General features: G+C 42.7%; 1 protein-coding gene across 1 annotated transcript; it reads right to left on the bottom strand.

Annotated features, from left to right (window-relative positions):
* Positions 1-4607: 4607 nt before the first annotated feature.
* Positions 4608-5143, bottom strand: LOC135702434 (histone H1B-like). The gene has a single exon (XM_065223472.1). It carries the CDS (start codon positions 5126-5128, stop codon positions 4613-4615), a length of 516 nt encoding a protein of 171 aa, XP_065079544.1. The 5' UTR covers positions 5129-5143; the 3' UTR covers positions 4608-4612.
* Positions 5144-19189: the final 14046 nt, after the last annotated feature.

Raw genomic sequence — 19189 nt, forward strand, 5'->3', positions numbered from 1 at the left:
TGATGTTGGAGGTAGAAACCTAGCAAGCGACGAATAATCGAAGCAACCTACAAATAAATGTATTCTCATAGTCTGAAATTAAATGCCATTCCAAGTTTGTCTCTCATCAAGCTAAGACGTATTTTCAAGTAGTAGTAAATCCGGTCTACGGCCATATCACATTCTAGAGGTTATGGGCCCAGAATGAAAAGATCTGGAATAACGAAGCTGACGAACGAAAACTACGAAACCTGGAAGCTGGAGGTGGAATTCCTGCTGGTTCGCCAAGGACTATGGAAGTACATCGTGCCCGGAGTCAAGCCGGAAGGGGCTGCAAACCGAGCGAACGCGGCGGAGCTGATTGTCTGGGACGAAGGGGATCAGAAAGCGCGTGCGACCATTGGGCTGCTGCTGAGCAGGAGTCAACACGGCCATATCCGGGCTACGAAAACCGCAAAGGAAGTATGGAAGAATCTGGAGAAGCAACATGAAAAGAAGTCACTAACGGCGAAGGTTCACCTGCTGAAGCGGATTTGCGATCTCAAGTTCCAGGAAGGAGACGACATCAAGGACCACCTGGTAGAATTTGTTGGAGAGTTTGTTTGAAAAACTGGCCAACGCTGGTACGAAGCTCGACGAAGATTTGCAGGTAATCCTGGTGTTCCGCAGTCTACCAAGCTCTTTTGACTACCCTCGAAAATCGGTCGGAGGACGAGCTGACGCTAGCCCTTGTAAAGGATAAAATTATCAATGAGGTGCAGAAGCGAAAAGGGACTCTTCCGGCGGATTTAGCGGTATTGAAGGTGGCCGGGAAATCGAAATGCATTGTGTGCCACCACTGCCAGAAGATCGGCCACAAGAAGCGAGACTGCAGAATTTGGCAGAAGCAGAGCCAGGATGAAGTTTCTCGAAGTAAAAAATCGGTTGCCAAGGAAACCAAGAAGTTTGCCAAGCAACAGGCAAATGCAAGAAAAACGGAGTCCACTGAAGAGGATTTCGTTTTCAGCGCTCGTGAAGGACCAGTGACGAAATGGATCGTGGATTCTGGAGCCAGCTCCCACATGTGCGCCAATCAAAAGTTTTCGTATCCGTTAAGAAACCACGAGATGATATCCCAAGTTTCGTTAATGTCGCTAATGGGAAGAAAGCATTCGTGAAAGGTGTGGGGAACTGTCAGATCCATTGCTACGGGAAAGACAGCGAAGCGAAGCAAATCGTGCTCACCGGTGAACCTCGTTTCCGTCGGGAAACTCGTCCAGAAAGACGCAGCGGTAGAGTTCAACGACAATGGCTGTAAGATTGTCAAAGGTACACGGATTACGGCTGTAGCTCGCTCTGTAACAAAGCTTGATCCGAGTGGTAGAAGGATAATGATATATTGCTTGCCTGCTTTGTTGAACTTGTTTGGTCAGTTCCTGGAGCTTAATGTTGTTCCGGTTCCGGTGAGAGTTATAGCCATTAAAAAGTCTGGAAAACCCGCGTCAGATCACAACTCGTATCGTCCCATTGCGATGTTATCGTGTATTCGAAAATTGTTGGAGAAAATGATCCTTTTTCGCCTGGACAAATGGGTTGAGTTGAACCACCAACTCTCAGATACTCAATTTGGTTTCCGTAGGGGCAAGGGAACGAACGACTGTCTCGCGTTGCTTTCCACTGAAATTCAGTTGACTTTTGCTAAAAGAGAGCAAATGGCTTCTGTGTTCTTGGATATCAAGGGGGTTTTTGATTTAGTATCCGTTGAAGTTCTTTCAGAGAAACTCCACGATTGTGGATTGTCTCCATTAATGAATAATTTTTTGTACAATTTGCTGTCAGAAAAACATATGAGCTTTTCGATTAAGCTACATGGATCTCCCCCAGGGCTCATGTTTAAGCCCCCTTCTGTACAATTTCTACGTTAGAGAAATTGACAATTGTCTTAGTGACAATTGCACGTTGAGACAACTTGCAGATGACGGAGTAGTGTCTATGACAGGGCCCAGAAGGGCCGACCTGCAAGGACCCTTACAGGATACCTTGGACAATTTGTCTACTTGGGCTATTCAGCTAGGTATCGAATTCTCCACGGAGAAAACTGAGTTGGTCGTTTTTTCTAGGAAGCATAGCCCAGCACAACCGAAGCTTCAACTTTTGGGTAAACCGATCACTCATTCTATGTCTTTCAAATATCTTGGGGTCTGGTTCGAATCCAAATGTACCTGGAGATCCCACATTGAGTATCTGAGACGAAAATGACAACTAAGGATCAATTTCCTTCGATCAATTACCGGAACGTGGTGGGGAGCCCATCCACAAGATCTTCTGACGTTGTACCGGACAACGATTTTATCGGTTCTAGAATATGGTAGTTTTTGTTTCCAGTCGGCAGCTAAAACGCACATCATCAAGCTGGAACGGATCCAGTATCGTTGTCTTCGTATCGCGTTAGGATGCATGCACTCGACTCATACTATGAGTCTCGAAGTGCTGGCGGGCATGTTGCCACTATCCGTACGTTTTGACGTTGGATAACGTCTTTCGGCAACATACGGGGGTACAAAATTGAAAACAGTAATTTTGGATGCGTTACGAAAAATTAAAAGATTTTGAACGATAATAACTCAACCGTCTCTCGATAGATTTACGAGATAATGGCATCAATCGATTGTAAATATTTCTAGCAATTTGCTGAATGTTTCAAAACAATTGATTTCATTCAGTCAACTATTGAAAAATGGTTAAAAGTAAACCATTGTCTGAAGATGGTGAAAATCGATTGATTTTTTAATATTCTTATACTTTCTCCAACCGAGACATCAGATGCGAGTATCTGACACCTCTGATATTTTCTGTTCTACTATATAAGCGTCCAAAAAGGTCGCCCGTTCCATCTACCAATCCGCAAACCCGGTAAGGATCCAACATTGTCTTCAAGCTACAGACCAATCAGCCTCCTTTCAGCGCTGAGCAAATTGTTCGAGAAATTCATTCTCAATCGTTTGCTCAAGTTTGTCGAGGAAAATAACATTCTCCTTCCTGAACAGTTTGGGTTCAGAAAGGGGCACTCCACCAATCACCAGCGTGACAACATCCAGGGCATCACTAAACCTGCAATCCGTCGTTTGGCTCGTCGTGGTGGAGTTAAGAGAATTTCCGGTCTCATTTACGAAGAAACCAGAGGAGTGCTGAAGGTATTTCTGGAAAACGTTATTCGTGACGCCGTTACTTACACCGAACATGCGAAGAGGAAGACTGTCACCGCCATGGATGTCGTTTACGCTCTGAAGCGGCAGGGACGTACTCTGTACGGATTCGGGGGTTAATTTAGTATCATCGACTCAGAACCAAAAAACCGGCCCTTTTCAGGGCCACCATATTAATTTAAAAGGTGTTTTAGAATTGACTTTCTTGCCAGAATGTGAAAGGTTAAAGTGATGTGATGGAGCGTTCATCAATCTGCGGGTGTTAAGCTTAAATCAACGTAGGTCCTGCTGGTTACCGCTACTAATCCAGTACCGACAATATTCTGCATACATTTTGGTGTGGTAGTTCCAGATACGTCGTGCACTTCCGGAATCGAGAGAAGAAATTAATGAAAACGTCTGAGTTGTCCGAACGCGCTTTGGGGAAAGATATCGAGCTTATTCGAGCGTTTTATTTCGATAAGCAGCAGGTGTGCTGAAGGAATTACAGGGAAACGTCATTCGATGAACTGTTACATTCAAGTAATTTTTCCTCGGTATATGACCACAATTTTTAATAGGGCATCACGGCCACCCAAATTTGAGTTAAGTTAGCTTGTTGTAAGTGCAGGAACTCAGCAATGAGAAAATGTCTCATGTTTGTCCAGGATAAACTTACTGAGAAAAGTAAATATTGGACACACATTCATTGGTACTACTCCTACTTAGAGTAAAATAATTTCATTTTCCGGCTGATTTTTGAGATTTTCAACAGGAAACCATGAGCCAATATTACTCATCGCTGGGTTCCTTAACTATTGGCTACTAAAATTTAGGTCGTGCTTATCGCAGGGTTGTCATTGTCAAAACTCAAAATAGTAAACCTATAACACTCTTGTAACTTACAACTTGTACTGTTTATTTTTGATAGAATAAAAGGAAACAACGATTCAGTCCAATGGAAATGGAAAGCTTCATAAAATTTCCAACATAGAAATACAAATTGATTGTGGTACCTAATTCGAAGATTTTGTGTTGTGAAATTTTCAAATATTTCATAATTTGTGGATAAAGTCATTTGGATGAATGTGGCACGGTCTGCTACATACAATGAAAGAAATTTTTGTCATGTTTCCAGCATATTATTACTGATTTCGGTTTTAGTGACTTCAATTATGGTCCTCGGGTTAATTTTAAAGGTAGTGGAATTTTCCCATTTTTGAAATAACTCCGTTTCTTCTTATTCCATATAGAAATATTGCATCACTGGCACATTTTTAAGTCCTGCACATGTTGCAATATTAAATGAAACCTATGTTGATGAATTATGTCGATTAATGATATGATTAATAAATAAATGTGATGTCGCAATTCTTGAAACAGAACTCTTTAACTGCATTATTGGTAGTCCTGAAAAGGACTGTTTTGGGTAATTCTGTGTCGTTGAACATCAACCACACGTTCGAAGTTTACTTCTTGACGACCTTCTTCGGGGCCGCTTTCTTGGCTGGGGCGGTTCTCTTCGGCTTCGGGGTCTTTGGCTTCTTGGCAGCGGTCTTCGAGGGCTTGGTGGCCTTTTGCTTGGGAGTAGCAGCCTTCTTCACGGTCTTGGCAACGGCAGCCTTGGCTTTCTTCTCACCAGCTGGCTTCTTGGCAGCTTTAGCAACAGGCTTCTTGGCATTCTTATCACCGGCTGGCTTCTTCGCTCCGGTAGCTTTCTTGACCTTTTTCTCGCCGGCAGCCTTCTTCGGTTTCTTCTCAGTGGCGGCTTTCTTGGCTTCAGCCTTCAACTTGAATGATCCCGATGCACCGATTCCCTTGGTTTGGACAATCGTTCCTTTCTCGACGCCATTCTTCAAAGACTTCTTAAGGAACGGGGCTAGCTTGGCAACGTCGCACTTGTAGTTGGCAGCGATGTACTTCTTAGTGGCCTGCAGCGACAATCCGTTGCGTTCCTTCAGGGTTTTGATGGCGGCAACAACCATTTCGTTCACCGGGGGATGGGTCGATGGTTTCTTGGGTTTGCCCTGTCCCTTCGGGGCCCTTGGCTTCTTCGTCTTGGCTGGCAAAGTGGCAGCTGGTGCTGCAGCAGCGTTCACGAAATATTTTGATATTTTCCGGTAACACAGATTAAAAATGTTAATTAAGGTATTTATCTTTGCATAATCAAATAAGCTGTTATCGGAATTTTAGAGATAAATAGTTAAGGTATCAGCTCACCAGTAACAAAAATGGCTGAGGTCAGTGACAGAGTAGAGCAAACCCAACAACATCAGCCCAACAAAACGGCCCTTTTCAGGGCCACCAAACTTTCGCAAAAGAGTTATTAAGGAATATTCCTAAAATATAATATACACAATTAAGTACAACACATAACAGACGTTATCCAACGCCAACCCTGCGGTCGTATCTAGTATACAACCCTTCCAACTTTTTCAGAGTTATCTCTGAGGCTCCTCACCCGTTGCGAAGTAATGAACCCACTGGTGATCGAAAACTTTGAGAAGCTTCTGGAGCTAAATCCTCAAACATGTTTTATGACTTTGTACTACCTATATTTAACACAGGTCAGCCCTTCAAGAAATATTCCCAATCGTGTAGTCTTCTCCGATCTCGGCAATTCAGTGAATTTTGATTTATCTATGACGCAGGAAATCCGCGGAATTCCAGAGCATCATCGTCCTATGATTGCTCCGTCATTATACTCTGCAAAGTTTGGCCATGTTGATTCTGCAAGAACGTTTTTTACAGATGGATCTCTAATAGAGGAGTCCGCTGGTTTTGGTGTATTTAATGAATTTCATAGCGCCTCTCGAAAACTTGAAGCTCCTTGTTCTGTGTATGTGGCTGAACTGGCAGCAATTCACTACACTTTGGAAACTATTGCTTCACTTCTTCCACACCACTACTTTATTTTTACGGATAGTCTCAGTTCTGTCGAGGCTATCCGTTCCATTAGGTCGGTAAAGCACTTCTCGTATTTTCTCTTGAAAATACGAGAACTGCTTAGTGCTTTACCCGTGCGCTCTTTCATCATCACCTTCGCGTGGGTCCCTTCGCATTGCTCAATTTTGGGCAATGAGAAGGCGGATTCACTTGCGAAGGTGGGCGCTATGGAAGGCGACATTTATGATCGACAAATCGCCTATAGTGAATTTTTCTCTATTTATCGTCAGCAGTCGCTCGTTAGCTGGCGACATCAATGGAGTGAAGGGAGCTTGGGACGATGGCTACATGCAATTATCCCTAAGGTGTCGAAGTTTGCATGGTTCAAAGGGTTGGACTTGGGTCGAGACTTCATACGCGTGATGTCTCGTCTTATGTCCAATCACTATTGTCTATACGCTCACTTGTTCCGTGTGGGGTTACTTACTTAAGTGTCCTGAGCGCCATCCCTGGCGCAAAGGGCCAACGTGAAAGATCTCCATCCTGGGCGATTGTTTGCTTTCGCCTTGACCTGGGCCCAGGTCAAATTCCGGTCGACTTGCTTAATCTCCTTGTTTAGGCTTCGCCGCCATGAGCCCCTGGGTCTGCCTCTGCTGCGATGTCCGGCTGGATTCCAATCCAGCGCTTGTTTGCAGATTTCATTTCCGCTCTTCCGTAGAGTGTGGCCAACCCACCTCCACTTACGTTCCCGAATTTCTGTCGATATCGGCTTCTGGTGACACCGTCGATGGAGCTCGGCATTCGAAATCCAGTTGTGAGGCCACCAAGCACGAATTATATACCGCAGGCATCGGTTGATGAACACCTGCAGCTTCTGTGTGATCTCCGCTGATACGCACCATGTTTCGCTATATTGGAAACTTTCAACCTTCTCCACTTCCTGACCAGCTACCGTAAAATTGGATGGATTTCCCGTGTTGATATCCAACGATTTAGTCTTGCTGACGTTGATGTTGAGACCTGCCGCTGAGGAGCGTTCGGCGAGATCGTCGAGCTTACTCTGCATGTCAGAACGCCGTTGTGATACTAAAGCAACGTCATCCGCCAAATCTAGGTCGTTTAGATGCTCCATTGTAATAGGCTGCCAGAGCAACCCACGGTTCGGCACACGGTCGATCGCACCAACCATTATCTCGTCGATTACGATGAGGAACAGTAGCGGTGATAGAATACATCCGTGTGGGGTTGGGAGACAGCAATTTCTGTGAATGTGGACAAGGTTACCAGGACGCTGATCACATCCTTTGGTCTTGTGCGGAGTATCGTGGAGTCAGATCACATTTTTATGATTCCCTTCGGGCTCGAGGTAGACAACCTAATGTTCCAGTTCGGGATATTTAGGCTAGACGCGATCTGGAGTTTATGAAACTCATATATGTTTACATTAAAAATATTAACCTTAGCTTGTAAGTTTGATTAACCTTGTGTTTAGTTTGTATTTTGTACGTGTGGGTTTTTTTTTTCAATGTTTGTTTTCAAGATGAATAGAAATAATTTCATGCTTTAGGATTAATTAAATAGTTGTATCGTATACCACATTTCATCCTCCTTCTTCCCTTTTCCCATCCAAAAAATTGTAAATCTTCACTAACCTTGAGACAACCGCGAGTACTCGGTCCAGTTTCCTTAAATTTAAATTTAAGACAGTGATAATGTATAACGCAAAGGATAACTCGGCTCTGTAAAGTTTATTCGATTGAGCCTGTACAAATAAAGTAATTATAAAAAAAAACTTCTGGCATAGCGTTATTATTCGGTTCGTTGATCGCTTGTTATTTTGTCATTTGGAGATATTTTTGATTCCTTGCTTGTGAGACCTGTCTGCAGGGAAAGATGGTAGACTGCCATTTCCAAAGGAAGCAACGAAGAAAACGACGGCTGTGATGGACTGGTACACAGTGACCTGTGTGGACCAATGAGGACGGTGACCCCGGGTGGTCGTCGGTATTTCCTGACGCTTATTGACGACCACAGCCGGTACACAACGCTGTATCTGATGCGACAAAAATCAGAAACATTTGACGCTATCCAGGACTATGTGCAGAAAATGAAGACGAAGTTTGGCAGACCGCCGAAAGTTCTGAGGGAGGCGAATATCGTGGCTCGAAGATCATGACGATCCTCAAGCGTGAAGGTATCCAGCAACAATTTACGGCAGCATATTCACCGCAGCAGAACGGAGTCGCAGAAAGAAAGAACCGTTCCTTGGTGGAGATGGCCAGGTGTATGCTTTTGGAAGCAGGTATGCATAATCGCTACTGCGGAGAAGCAATAAACACAGCAAGTCATCTGCTAAACATGTTGCCAACGAAAGCGGTTAATCAAACTCCGTACGAAATTTGGCATGGGGTCAAGCCGGACGTTTCGAACCTGCAAGTGTTCGGAACATCAGCATACGTATTTGTTCCTGAAGTCAAACGATCGAAACTCGAATCCAAAGCCGAAAAACTTACTTTTGTCGACTACTCGTTGCAACACAAAGCGTGGCGTTTCATCAGTATGAAGACGAACAAAGTGACGATTAGCCGGGATGCCCGATTCCTGCCTTCGATGATCGACAAGGGGGAAATTTCCACAGAGGACAAAGGTACGTTATTCTTTCCGTTATCGCTATTCAATCAAAACCGTAGTGAGACGGATACACCGAAGGAGCTGAGACTACCTGAACCAGCAATCGATCGTGAAATCATGGAAGAGGAAGATCTCCACGGTGTTGAAGAACATTCTGATGGAAGCCTGTACGAAGATGCTGATGAAGCAGAAGCACTCGATGGAGGTGAGTCACAGGAGGAGCCGGTACCAATCCACGTAGAGCAAGATGTAGGTACACAGCGACTATCAACCAGGGTGACGAAGTGTATTCCACCTCAACGCTCCTGTGCCGACAGTTGGGTAGCACATCACGACAATGACGAGCCGCGCACCTATCAAGAAGCTGTGACTGGTCCGGAGAAAGAAATGTGGAAGCAAGCCATACAGGATGAATTGCAATCGATGTACGAGAACAACGTGTGGGAGTTGACCATGCTGCCGGCTGGTAAGAAAACCATTGGATGTCGCTGGAACGGACGAGATTGGAAGGGTCATCCGGTACAAGGCGCGGCTTGTCGCTCAAGGGTTTACGCAGAAATATGGAGTCGACTACGACGAAGTTTTTGCTCCCGTGGTGAAGCAAACAACGTACCGGACACTATTCTCCGTCGCCTGCCAGAAGAAACTTCTCATCAAACATGCAGATGTCAAGACAGCGTACTTGAATGGTGAGCTACAAGAACCCGTCTACATGCGGTTGCCTCCTGGATGCACAGCGGATGCAGAAAACGTGGTTTGTTGTCTTCGCAAAGGATTGTACGGGTTGAAGCAAGCCGCCCGTATTTGGAACCACAAATTGGACAAAACGCTGATACAAATGGGGTTCAAGCCGTCCAAGAACGATTGTTGTCTCTACGTCATGCAGAACAGAGGTAAAATCGCTTATATTGTTGTATATGTTGACGATTTCATTATAGCATGCGAGACTGAAAACGACTACAAGGCCATCGTTAATGAGCTGAACCAATATTTCACGGTGACGTCGCTCGGGGATATCCAGCACTTCCTTGGTATCCAGGTCTTCCGTTCCGAGAAACACGTTGCACTAAGTCAGAGAGCCTACATCCAGAAGCTTCTGACCAGATTCGGTTTGGAAAACCCAGGCCACCTACATCCAAAGGAGGAGATCCCGCTGCCCAATAACCATCAGTATGCCAGCTTGATTGGTGGGTTGTTGTACGTGGCCATGTGTACTCGACCTGATGTTGCAGCAGCTGTTTCAATCCTGGGGAGAAAAACTAGTTGCCCATCACAGGCTGATTGGGTGGAGGCGAAGTGTATCCTGAGGTACTTTAAAAGTACTATTGACCACGAGCTAATCCTGGGCGCCGATTCCACGCAATTGGAGGTGTACGTAGATGCCGACTGGGCTGGTGACACCAAAGATCGCAAGTCAACCACAGGCTACCTGATCCGGTATGCAGGTGGTATGATTGGATGGTGTTCCAGGAAACAAGATTGCGTAACATTGAGCAGTTCGGAAGCCGAGTACGTTGCTATAACGGAGAGCTGCAAAGGAGCTATGCTGGATATTACGACTATTCGACGATCTGGGAATCCACACCAAGTTTCCGGTTACTGTAAACGAGGACAACCAGAGCGCCATCAAGCAACTCGAATCCAACTTCAGTGAGCGACGTTCGAAGCATGTTAACACGAAGTACCACTATGCGCGTCAACTGAAGGAGCAAGGAATCATCAGTCCACAGTACCTTCCAACAAACGAAATGATTGCAGACATGATGACGAAGCCTCTTCAACGTATCAAGCAAACGCGGTTTCGAGATGCAGCCATGATTCTTTCGTCGAGGAGGAGTGTTGGAGGTAGAAACCCAAGAGAGAGGCGCCAGCTAGCTCTGAAGCCGATCGCGTAAACGTCAATGCGAACCAGTCATGATCTGTCACTGCGAACCGAAATTTTGATTCAATAAAGTGGGGGAAGTATTGTTAATCGGAAAAAATCTGCGTATTGTTTTTTTTTCAAAATAGTTTTTTTGAAATGGCAGTTAATGACGGTGCAGAATACAAATGTTTTTGGACGTTCGGCGTTTCTGTTACTTATTGTGAAGCAGGGAGAGGGTGTTATTAGTAGTTTTCACGCAAAGCATTTATTTTCCATTGAAATAGAGACCACTTGTAGGGATTGAAGTGAAAAATCGTTACGTAATTAAAAATTGATTATCGTCTATCCACTAGAAGTATGAAAATCGGAGCAAGCAACAATCATGTTGATGCCGAAAAAGCTAGAAGTCGTACCTAATGCACAATGTTGCTCAAGTATTCGTACGCTGCTACTCCGAGTTCCTAAAAAATAACCATTTTTTTTGCACAATACATTGACTATTTGGCGACTACTGTGAAGGAGTGGGTGGTCTATTTCAGATTTCTGACTGAAATAATTGTTAATTTGTGAAATAAAGACATATTTATTGTGTTATCTCTTGATTCTTATTTGAAGTTTTTGTTTCAATTTAGCATACTTCGACTATCATATTTTCGCTTACGCGATTTCTTCGTACGATTTGTGTCGCCGCCAAAAGCTACTTTCTTCTCCGGTTAGGGAGAGTCTTTCGCTTACTAGGTCAGACACTGTTTCTCCATTCTAGGAGCTACTTTTTTCTCCGGTTAAGGAGAGAAGTTTTCACTTCTAGGCCGAAAGTTCTTTCGGATTCAAAAAGAGAAGAATCTGGAGTAACCTACGAAACTTAATTTTATTCAACAAAATTGTACAAAGTGATCTTACGGCTACGTGTTGCATTAGCAACTTATAATTATGTAAAACTTTTACTTGGTTCGTCCAGGGTTTTACATATCCCTTTCAATACCGGACTTTTGACCTAATTTTGCCTATTCTATTAGCTAGGATTTCGATCGCCCTTGAAAGGGTAAATTTGTGTTATTTGGATCTTATATACTATGCCCTCTCAGATCTGGGATTTCTCGGGTTATCTTGTAAGTTTATTTCTTTTTGTAACTCAGATCTGATATGGCTCTACAAATAAGAATGAGACATTTGTAACGTTTAAACATTATAATTATATCCTTCGTTAAGGATAAACAGAGAGGGAAAGCTAAACGTAACCTAGATGCGCAAGCATGCCATGCGTGGGCGTGTTTATCCTACTTGAACGCAGAAACGTTCCTAAGTAAATACTGCAGTTAGATTATGTAAAACGAGCTCTCGCTCCTTTTGCCCTACTTTTCATTTCATATTCTTGGCCTTGGTATCAACGTCAGCTAGGGCTATGCAAACGGGATGCAACTATGTGGTTATCTTATGGTTTTGGTTTTAAATTAATTGCCTCGCGGTAACATTCCGGAGCCCGTAAATCCTTCTAGGTTTACTTATATATGATCGTTATTCCGCGAGTGTAAGATTGGGTATATTGTTGGTGCACTAGGCTCACCCATGTCTACATGTGCGGTTGCTTCATCCTGATTAATGAATTCTATATTGTTTTCTCGTTGGGACGTTCTCTTCATTGCATTTCGATGAGAAAGGAAGCTTGTTAGGGAGTCCCAAAATGAAGCTAGCAATTGCCAACCTAAACCGTAAATATCGTACAATATGCGCCCATGCATTATTGTATCAATGACGAATTTAATTATCCGACTGATCATGTATATTCCTATAAACGTGGATGTTATGTTACCAAGCATATTAGACCATGACATCAACTTCTCCCAAAATTTTCCAATTATATTTTCGACAAACTTGTCTGAGACGAGCGCCTCAAAACGAAATCCTTGATACTCTGGGTGCTCACCGATCAAGATTTTGTGTAATACGTTAGACGCAACTCGTCTATCTCCTTGTTCATATATCAAGTTTCTCATCTTTATTACGCTTTCTGCGTCGTATACTCCGCTTTGCATTAAATTTGGGAGTTGTGTGTACGACCAAGTATTTAGTATATCGACACGCCTTCGTTTTCCACATTCGTATCCCTGCGAGGTTTCGTCATTTACTTTGCGTATCATTCCCACAAAGCAATCTTTCTTAATGGTAGTTTCAACATCTTGGTGTTTCAACACCCGTTTTGATGCTACTTGTTCTTTTTTATTGTCTTCATTTGAAGAAGCTTCGCCTGGCGGCTCAACATCCATAATAGCCAATTTGACTACTGGTCGAGTGTATTCTCCAGAGGCTGTTTTCACAACAGCCGATCTTACCTGACCATCCTTGCCTACATGTGTTTTCAAAACAACTCCCTTTTTCCACTTTGCCTTTTGATCATCTTCAGCAATCATAACGATGTCTCCTTCCTTTACATTTTTCACAGCTTCCGACCATTTTGATCTTTTGGCTAATGAAGGAAGGTATTCGTGTATCCCAGTAAGTTTTAGCCATAGACTGCACTTTCTTCCATTGTTGTCTAGTGGCCTCTGCCTTCGACACATCATTCAATGATGGTTCGGCACCGCCGGCACAACCAATTAGGAAGTGGTTTGGAGTGAGTGGTTCGTCATCCGTGGCATCTAAAGATATTTTCGTCAAAGGTCTACTATTTATTATATTTTCGATTTCTGTTAATAACGCACGGAATGTGTGTTCTGGCATAGTTTGATTTGGTAAAAGACTTTTAACTTCTTGAACCAACCTTTCCCATGCTCCACCAAAGTGTGGAGATGATGGAGGGTTGAAATGCCATTCAATTCCTCTTGACGCAAGTCTGTGCTAAATCTTTTTTAGTTCATTGTCAGCTCCTACAAAATTAGTACCGTTGTCGCTATAAAGGAATTTTATTCTGCCTCGTCTGTTCTGCACTGAGTTCAAGCATAATAAAAATGCATCTGCAGACAGATCATGGGCTATTTCAAGATATACTGCCCTTGTTGTCATACATGTAAACAATGCTCCCCATCGTTTTTCTGTTCTCCGTCCGATGGACACATTGTACGGCCCAAAGTAATCTACTCCGGTATGGGTGAATGGTTTCACGAACGGTTGCAATCGACACTCAGGTAGAGGTGCCATTTTAGGGGTATTTATCTTCGCATTTTCATTTTTACAATGTTGACATTTTTTTATTGTCCTCTTCATTCCAGCATCTATTTGGATAACATGATATTTTTGTTGCACTGCTGCTATCGTAGCCTTCATTTTTTTATGTTTAAACTGTTCATGTTGATTTTTCAATATTAAATCAACTACATGATGCTTTGCTGGAAGTATGTAAGGATATCGAGCCGCATAAGGAACGCACTCTGCATCCTTATATCGTGTTTCTGATTTTATTGTACCATTTTGATCTAGGAATGGTGTTAGCGTTCGTATTTTGCTAGATTTGTCAACCGTCTGTTTAACATTGAGTTCCGTTAACTCATCTGGAAATGCATCCCATTGAGTTTTCAGAATCAGCAAAATTTCTGCCCTTTCCATATCAACAGCACTGATGGTCTTATCGAATCTCAATTCTTTGTTTGTTTTAGACCTAAGCCACTCTATATATTTTATTGTAATGCATACAGACCTCTTTAAACGGTCCCAATCCGAACACCATTTAACGTTCAGCCAATCTAAATTTGGTTTGCTTATGCCCTTTATCGAATGTACGGGACGTAATTCTTCATGACTTAAGTCTGAACTATGATTGTCCCCATTCACGGATGGCCAATGTTTCTCGTCCAGCTTCAAAAACGCGGGTCCTTCAATCCAAGACGATTTCGATTGCCTTACTTTAGTTCCTTCATCAGCCGGGTTTGCTGCTGAACTAATATATTTCCATTGTGATTCAACGGTGCTTTCGAGGATTTCACTAACACGGTATTGAACGAATTGTTTGAACTTTCTTAATTCAGATTTGATCCAACTTATGACTGTTTTTGAATCGGACCAGTATATAACCTGGTCTATTTGTAGTCTTAATGCTCTCTGTACTGTATTAGATAATCTTGTCCCTAATACAGCAGCTTGTAGTTCTAAACGAGGTATTGACATTATTTTCGTGGGAGCAACCTTTGATTTGGCAGCAACAATCGTTACATCAATGCCGTCTTTGCTTACTGTTCTCATATATATAACAGTAGCGAAAGCGTTCAGTGAGGCGTCGCAAAAAACATGAAGTTCTCGACGTATCACGCCTTTAAAATAAGAGTAACATCTTGGGATTTTTATCTTAGATAGGGAAGACAATCTATTAATCCAGGTTTGCCAAGTCTTATTTATGTCATCGGGAATTTTATCATCCCAGTCTATACCACGTCGCCATAAATCTTGCATTATTATTTTAGATTCGATTGTTATATGTGCGATTAACCCAAGAGGATCATACACACTCATAATAAAAGACAACACTTGTCTTTTTGTCGGTTCCAACATTACTAAATTGGGAATGTTGATTTTAAATGTAAGTTTATCGTTTTGCGTGTCCCAATACATACCCAGGACCTTTTCATATACATTTTCGTTATCATCCAGTTTCACTTCCTTTATTGGAGAGATTCTATCATTTGGTAATTGCTTCAAGCAGGACTTCGAATTTGATATAAAATTCCTTATTCGGAAGTTAGCTTTATCATGTATCTGAATGATGTCTGATACAGTTTTTACAGCTTCTTTTACTTCGTTGAAGCTGTCTAAATAATCATCTACATAGTGATTTTTAATTATAGCCTCAACTGCTTTAGGTCTTTCATTTATGAATTGTTTAGCATTTTCATTCTTGACAAATTGCATACAAGCTGGTGAGCAAGTAGCTCCAAAGGTCATTACTTGCATTTCATAGATGTCCAATCTTGTATTAGGTTGCTTTCGAGATACCATTCTTTGTGATTCTCGATCTTCTTTTCTGATTTTCACCTGATGGAAGGCCTCCTGAATATCCCCGGTTATTGCTATTGGACCTTCTCTAAATCTCATCTTTATATCAAGAGCTGACTCTGTCATGTCAGGTCCTGCTAATAATTGTGAATTTAAAGAAACTCCATCAATCTTAGTTGCCGCATCAAATACCATTCTTGGTTTAGGCGGTTGTTTACTTTGGTTGATAGTTATAAAATGAGGTATGTAAAAGGTTCTCGCAGTATCAATCATATACTCATCAGGACTTAACTTTTTAAGATATCCTTTCCTTACATACTCATCAATTTGTGTACTATACCATTCTTTTAAAGAAGAATCCTTCTCTAATTTCTTTTCTAATAACAGAAAGCGATTCAGAGCCGTTGAAAAACTATTTGGAAATTCGACCTTATCATTTTTCCACAAGAGGCCGATTTCGTAACCCTTATCAGTTGGTTTCCATGTTTCTTGCATAATTTTTAGAGCGCGTTCGTCTAATTTTGATATTAATTCGCTCTGAGGTACCTTTACGCCAAAGGCTTCTGTAGAGAAGTAATCTGCCATTATCTCCTTCATTGTTTTTTCTTCTTCATTCACCTCATTCATTACAAACACATGATTTTTGTTTTCGGTGTTATTTCGGCTGGTACCGAATATAACCCATCCCAACTTTGTTTTCTTGGCAATAGGTTCAGAAAATCCACGCGATCTTTCTTCAATACCCTTAAAGAGATATGCATGTGGTAATCCTAATAATATCGTTGGGACTGCCTTATCGTAAGATTGCAGTTCTATTCCCTTTAGATATGGGAACTGTTCTTGTATTTGTTTTGAATCAATAGATTGCATGGGTAAAGCCAGTTCATTAATTGTACGTAAATCCTTAAGCAAAAACGATTTCTCGTTTTCACCTTTGATATGGACTTGAACGGTCATACTCTTAGTTTCTTCTTGGACCTCTCCGTTTGTCCAAGCTATAGTCATAGGCTTATTAAATCCTGAAATATTCAATCGTTCAACTACGCTATTATGAATTAAGCTTACCGATGAACCGAAGCTTCTACTTGGCTATCTGCATTAGTCTTGTATTCTTTCCTGTTTTGAAGAGTTTGTATTTGCTCTTCCTGTGTAGCCAAATGGACTCTAATCTTAGTACATTTTGTACATGTCCAAGGCTCTTTTTTCTTCGGTATGTGATCTAATCCTACACAGGTCAGGTGGAACCAGCGATCGCAATCGTCGCAGGCCACCATGTTATCACTGTCGTCTTTCTCAAAACAAAGACGACAGTGTCCGTTTTTATTAACAACAAATTTTTCACTCATCTTGTTTTTTTTTTTTTAATTTATAAATTTCTACCTGATAATATAATAGCGTCAACTCTGATTTTACTCACACTTTAATTTGAACTTTGTTGATATTAATGGCCTAACAGCTCGCCATTGGTCTGCTCCTTGCCACTGGACGTCCTTCTAGGATTTCGGTTGGCCTATAGCTTTTGTGATATTTTCGGCCTTCAGCCGTGGGAGTCCGGATTTGATGAACTTGTAGCCTTGTTGCTTGTGGTCTGCTTCTGGCCTTCAGCCGTGGGAAAGTGCGGCGTTTTATTACTCTGGCTTGAGCTACTTCTTTGTGGCGTGGTGTAAAGTGAATTTGCTAATATGTTGCCGGAACACTTTTTCTTTATCGGTACCGCGCCACAAGGTCACTGGGAACGCCTTGCTTACACAATACACTCCCTTTGGAAAGGGTTCATTTAGCCACTTTTTATATTTCTTTACTTTTTTTAATTTTGCAACCTGAATGTCGATTTCGTTGAAATACTCGACCAATTCATCAATTTCTTTTTGCAAATCGTTCATGTCCACTTCCACCGATGTCCGGATTTTCTGAAACTTTTCAGATCACTTGGCTATAAGCCTACTTGGCTTTGACGATCCCAAATGTTCGCACTATCTGACCTTTGTCAGATTTGCACTTTGGCTCAACGGCCCACTTAAAACGCCAACTTTGCGGTTCTTTGCAGTCAGATTTCGACTGACTGCTATTTGGCTTAACGCCACACTATTTGGCACAAAGGCCCACTGGAACTGCCAACTTGCGGTTCTTTACAGTCAGATTTCGACTGACTGCTATTTGGCTTAACGCCACACTATTTGGCACAAAGGCCCACTGGAACTGCCAACTTGCGGTTCTTTACAGTCAGATTTCGACTGACTGCTATTTGGCTTAACGCCACACTATTTGGCACAAAGGCCCACTGGAACTGCCAACTTGCGGTTCTTTACAGTCAGATTTCGACTGACTGCTATTTGGCTTAACGCCACACTATTTGGCACAAAGGCCCACTGGAACTGCCAACTTGCGGTTCTTTACAGTCAGATTTCGACTGACTGCTATTTGGCTTAACGCCACACTATTTGGCACAAAGGCCCACTGGAACTGCCAACTTGCGGTTCTTTTACAGTCAGATTTCGACTGACTGCTATTTGGCTTAACGCCACACTATTTGGCACAAAAGGCCCACTGGAACTGCCAACTTGCGGTTCTTTACAGTCAGATTTCGACTGACTGCTATTTGGCTTAACGCCACACTATTTGGCACAAAGGCCCACTGGAACTGCCAACTTGCGGTTCTTTACAGTCAGATTTCGACTGACTGCTATTTGGCTTAACGCCACACTATTTGGCACAAAGGCCCACTGGAACTGCCAACTTGCGGTTCTTTACAGTCAGATTTCGACTGACTGCTATTTGGCTTAACGCCACACTATTTGGCACAAAGGCCCACTGGAACTGCCAACTTGCGGTTCTTTACAGTCAGATTTCGACTGACTGCTATTTGGCTTAACGCCACACTATTTGGCACAAAAGGCCCACTGGAACTGCCAACTTGCGGTTCTTTACAGTCAGATTTCGACTGACTGCTATTTGGCTTAACGCCACACTATTTGGCACAAAGGCCTACTGGAACTGCCAACTTGCGGTTCTTTACAGTCAGATTTCGACTGACTGCTATTTGGCTTAACGCCACACTATTTGGCACAAAGGCCCACTGGAACTGCCAACTTGCGGTTCTTTACAGTCAGATTTCGACTGACTGCTATTTGGCTTAACGCCACACTATTTGGCACAAAGGCCCACTGGAACTGCCAACTTGCGGTTCTTTACAGTCAGATTTCGACTGACTGCTATTTGGCTTAACGCCACACTATTTGGCACAAAGGCCCACTGGAACTGCCAACTTGCGGTTCTTTTACAGTCAGATTTCGACTGACTGCTATTTGGCTTAACGCCACACTTTGTCAGATTGACACTTTGGCTCAACGGCCCACTTAAACCGCCAACTTTGCGGTTCTTTGCAGTCAGATTTCGACTGACTGCTATTTGGCTTAACGCCACACTATTTGGCACAAAGGCCCACTGGAACTGCCAACTTGCGGTTCTTTACAGTCAGATTTCGACTGACTGCTATTTGGCTTAACGCCACACTATTTGGCACAAAGGCCCACTGGAACTGCCAACTTGCGGTTCTTTTACAGTCAGATTTCGACTGACTGCTATTTGGCTTAACGCCACACTTTGTCAGATTGACACTTTGGCTCAACGGCCCACTTAAACCGCCAACTTTGCGGTTCTTTGCAGTCAGATTTCGACTGACTGCTATTTGGCTTAACGCCACACTTTGTCAGATTGACACTTTGGCTCAACGGCCCACTTAAAC

This window comes from Ochlerotatus camptorhynchus, unplaced genomic scaffold (assembly GCF_037179485.1).
Source record: "Ochlerotatus camptorhynchus isolate MF236.1 unplaced genomic scaffold, CSIRO-AGI_Acam_v1.1 ptg000193l, whole genome shotgun sequence".
Classification (NCBI taxonomy): Eukaryota; Metazoa; Arthropoda; class Insecta; order Diptera; family Culicidae; genus Ochlerotatus; species Ochlerotatus camptorhynchus.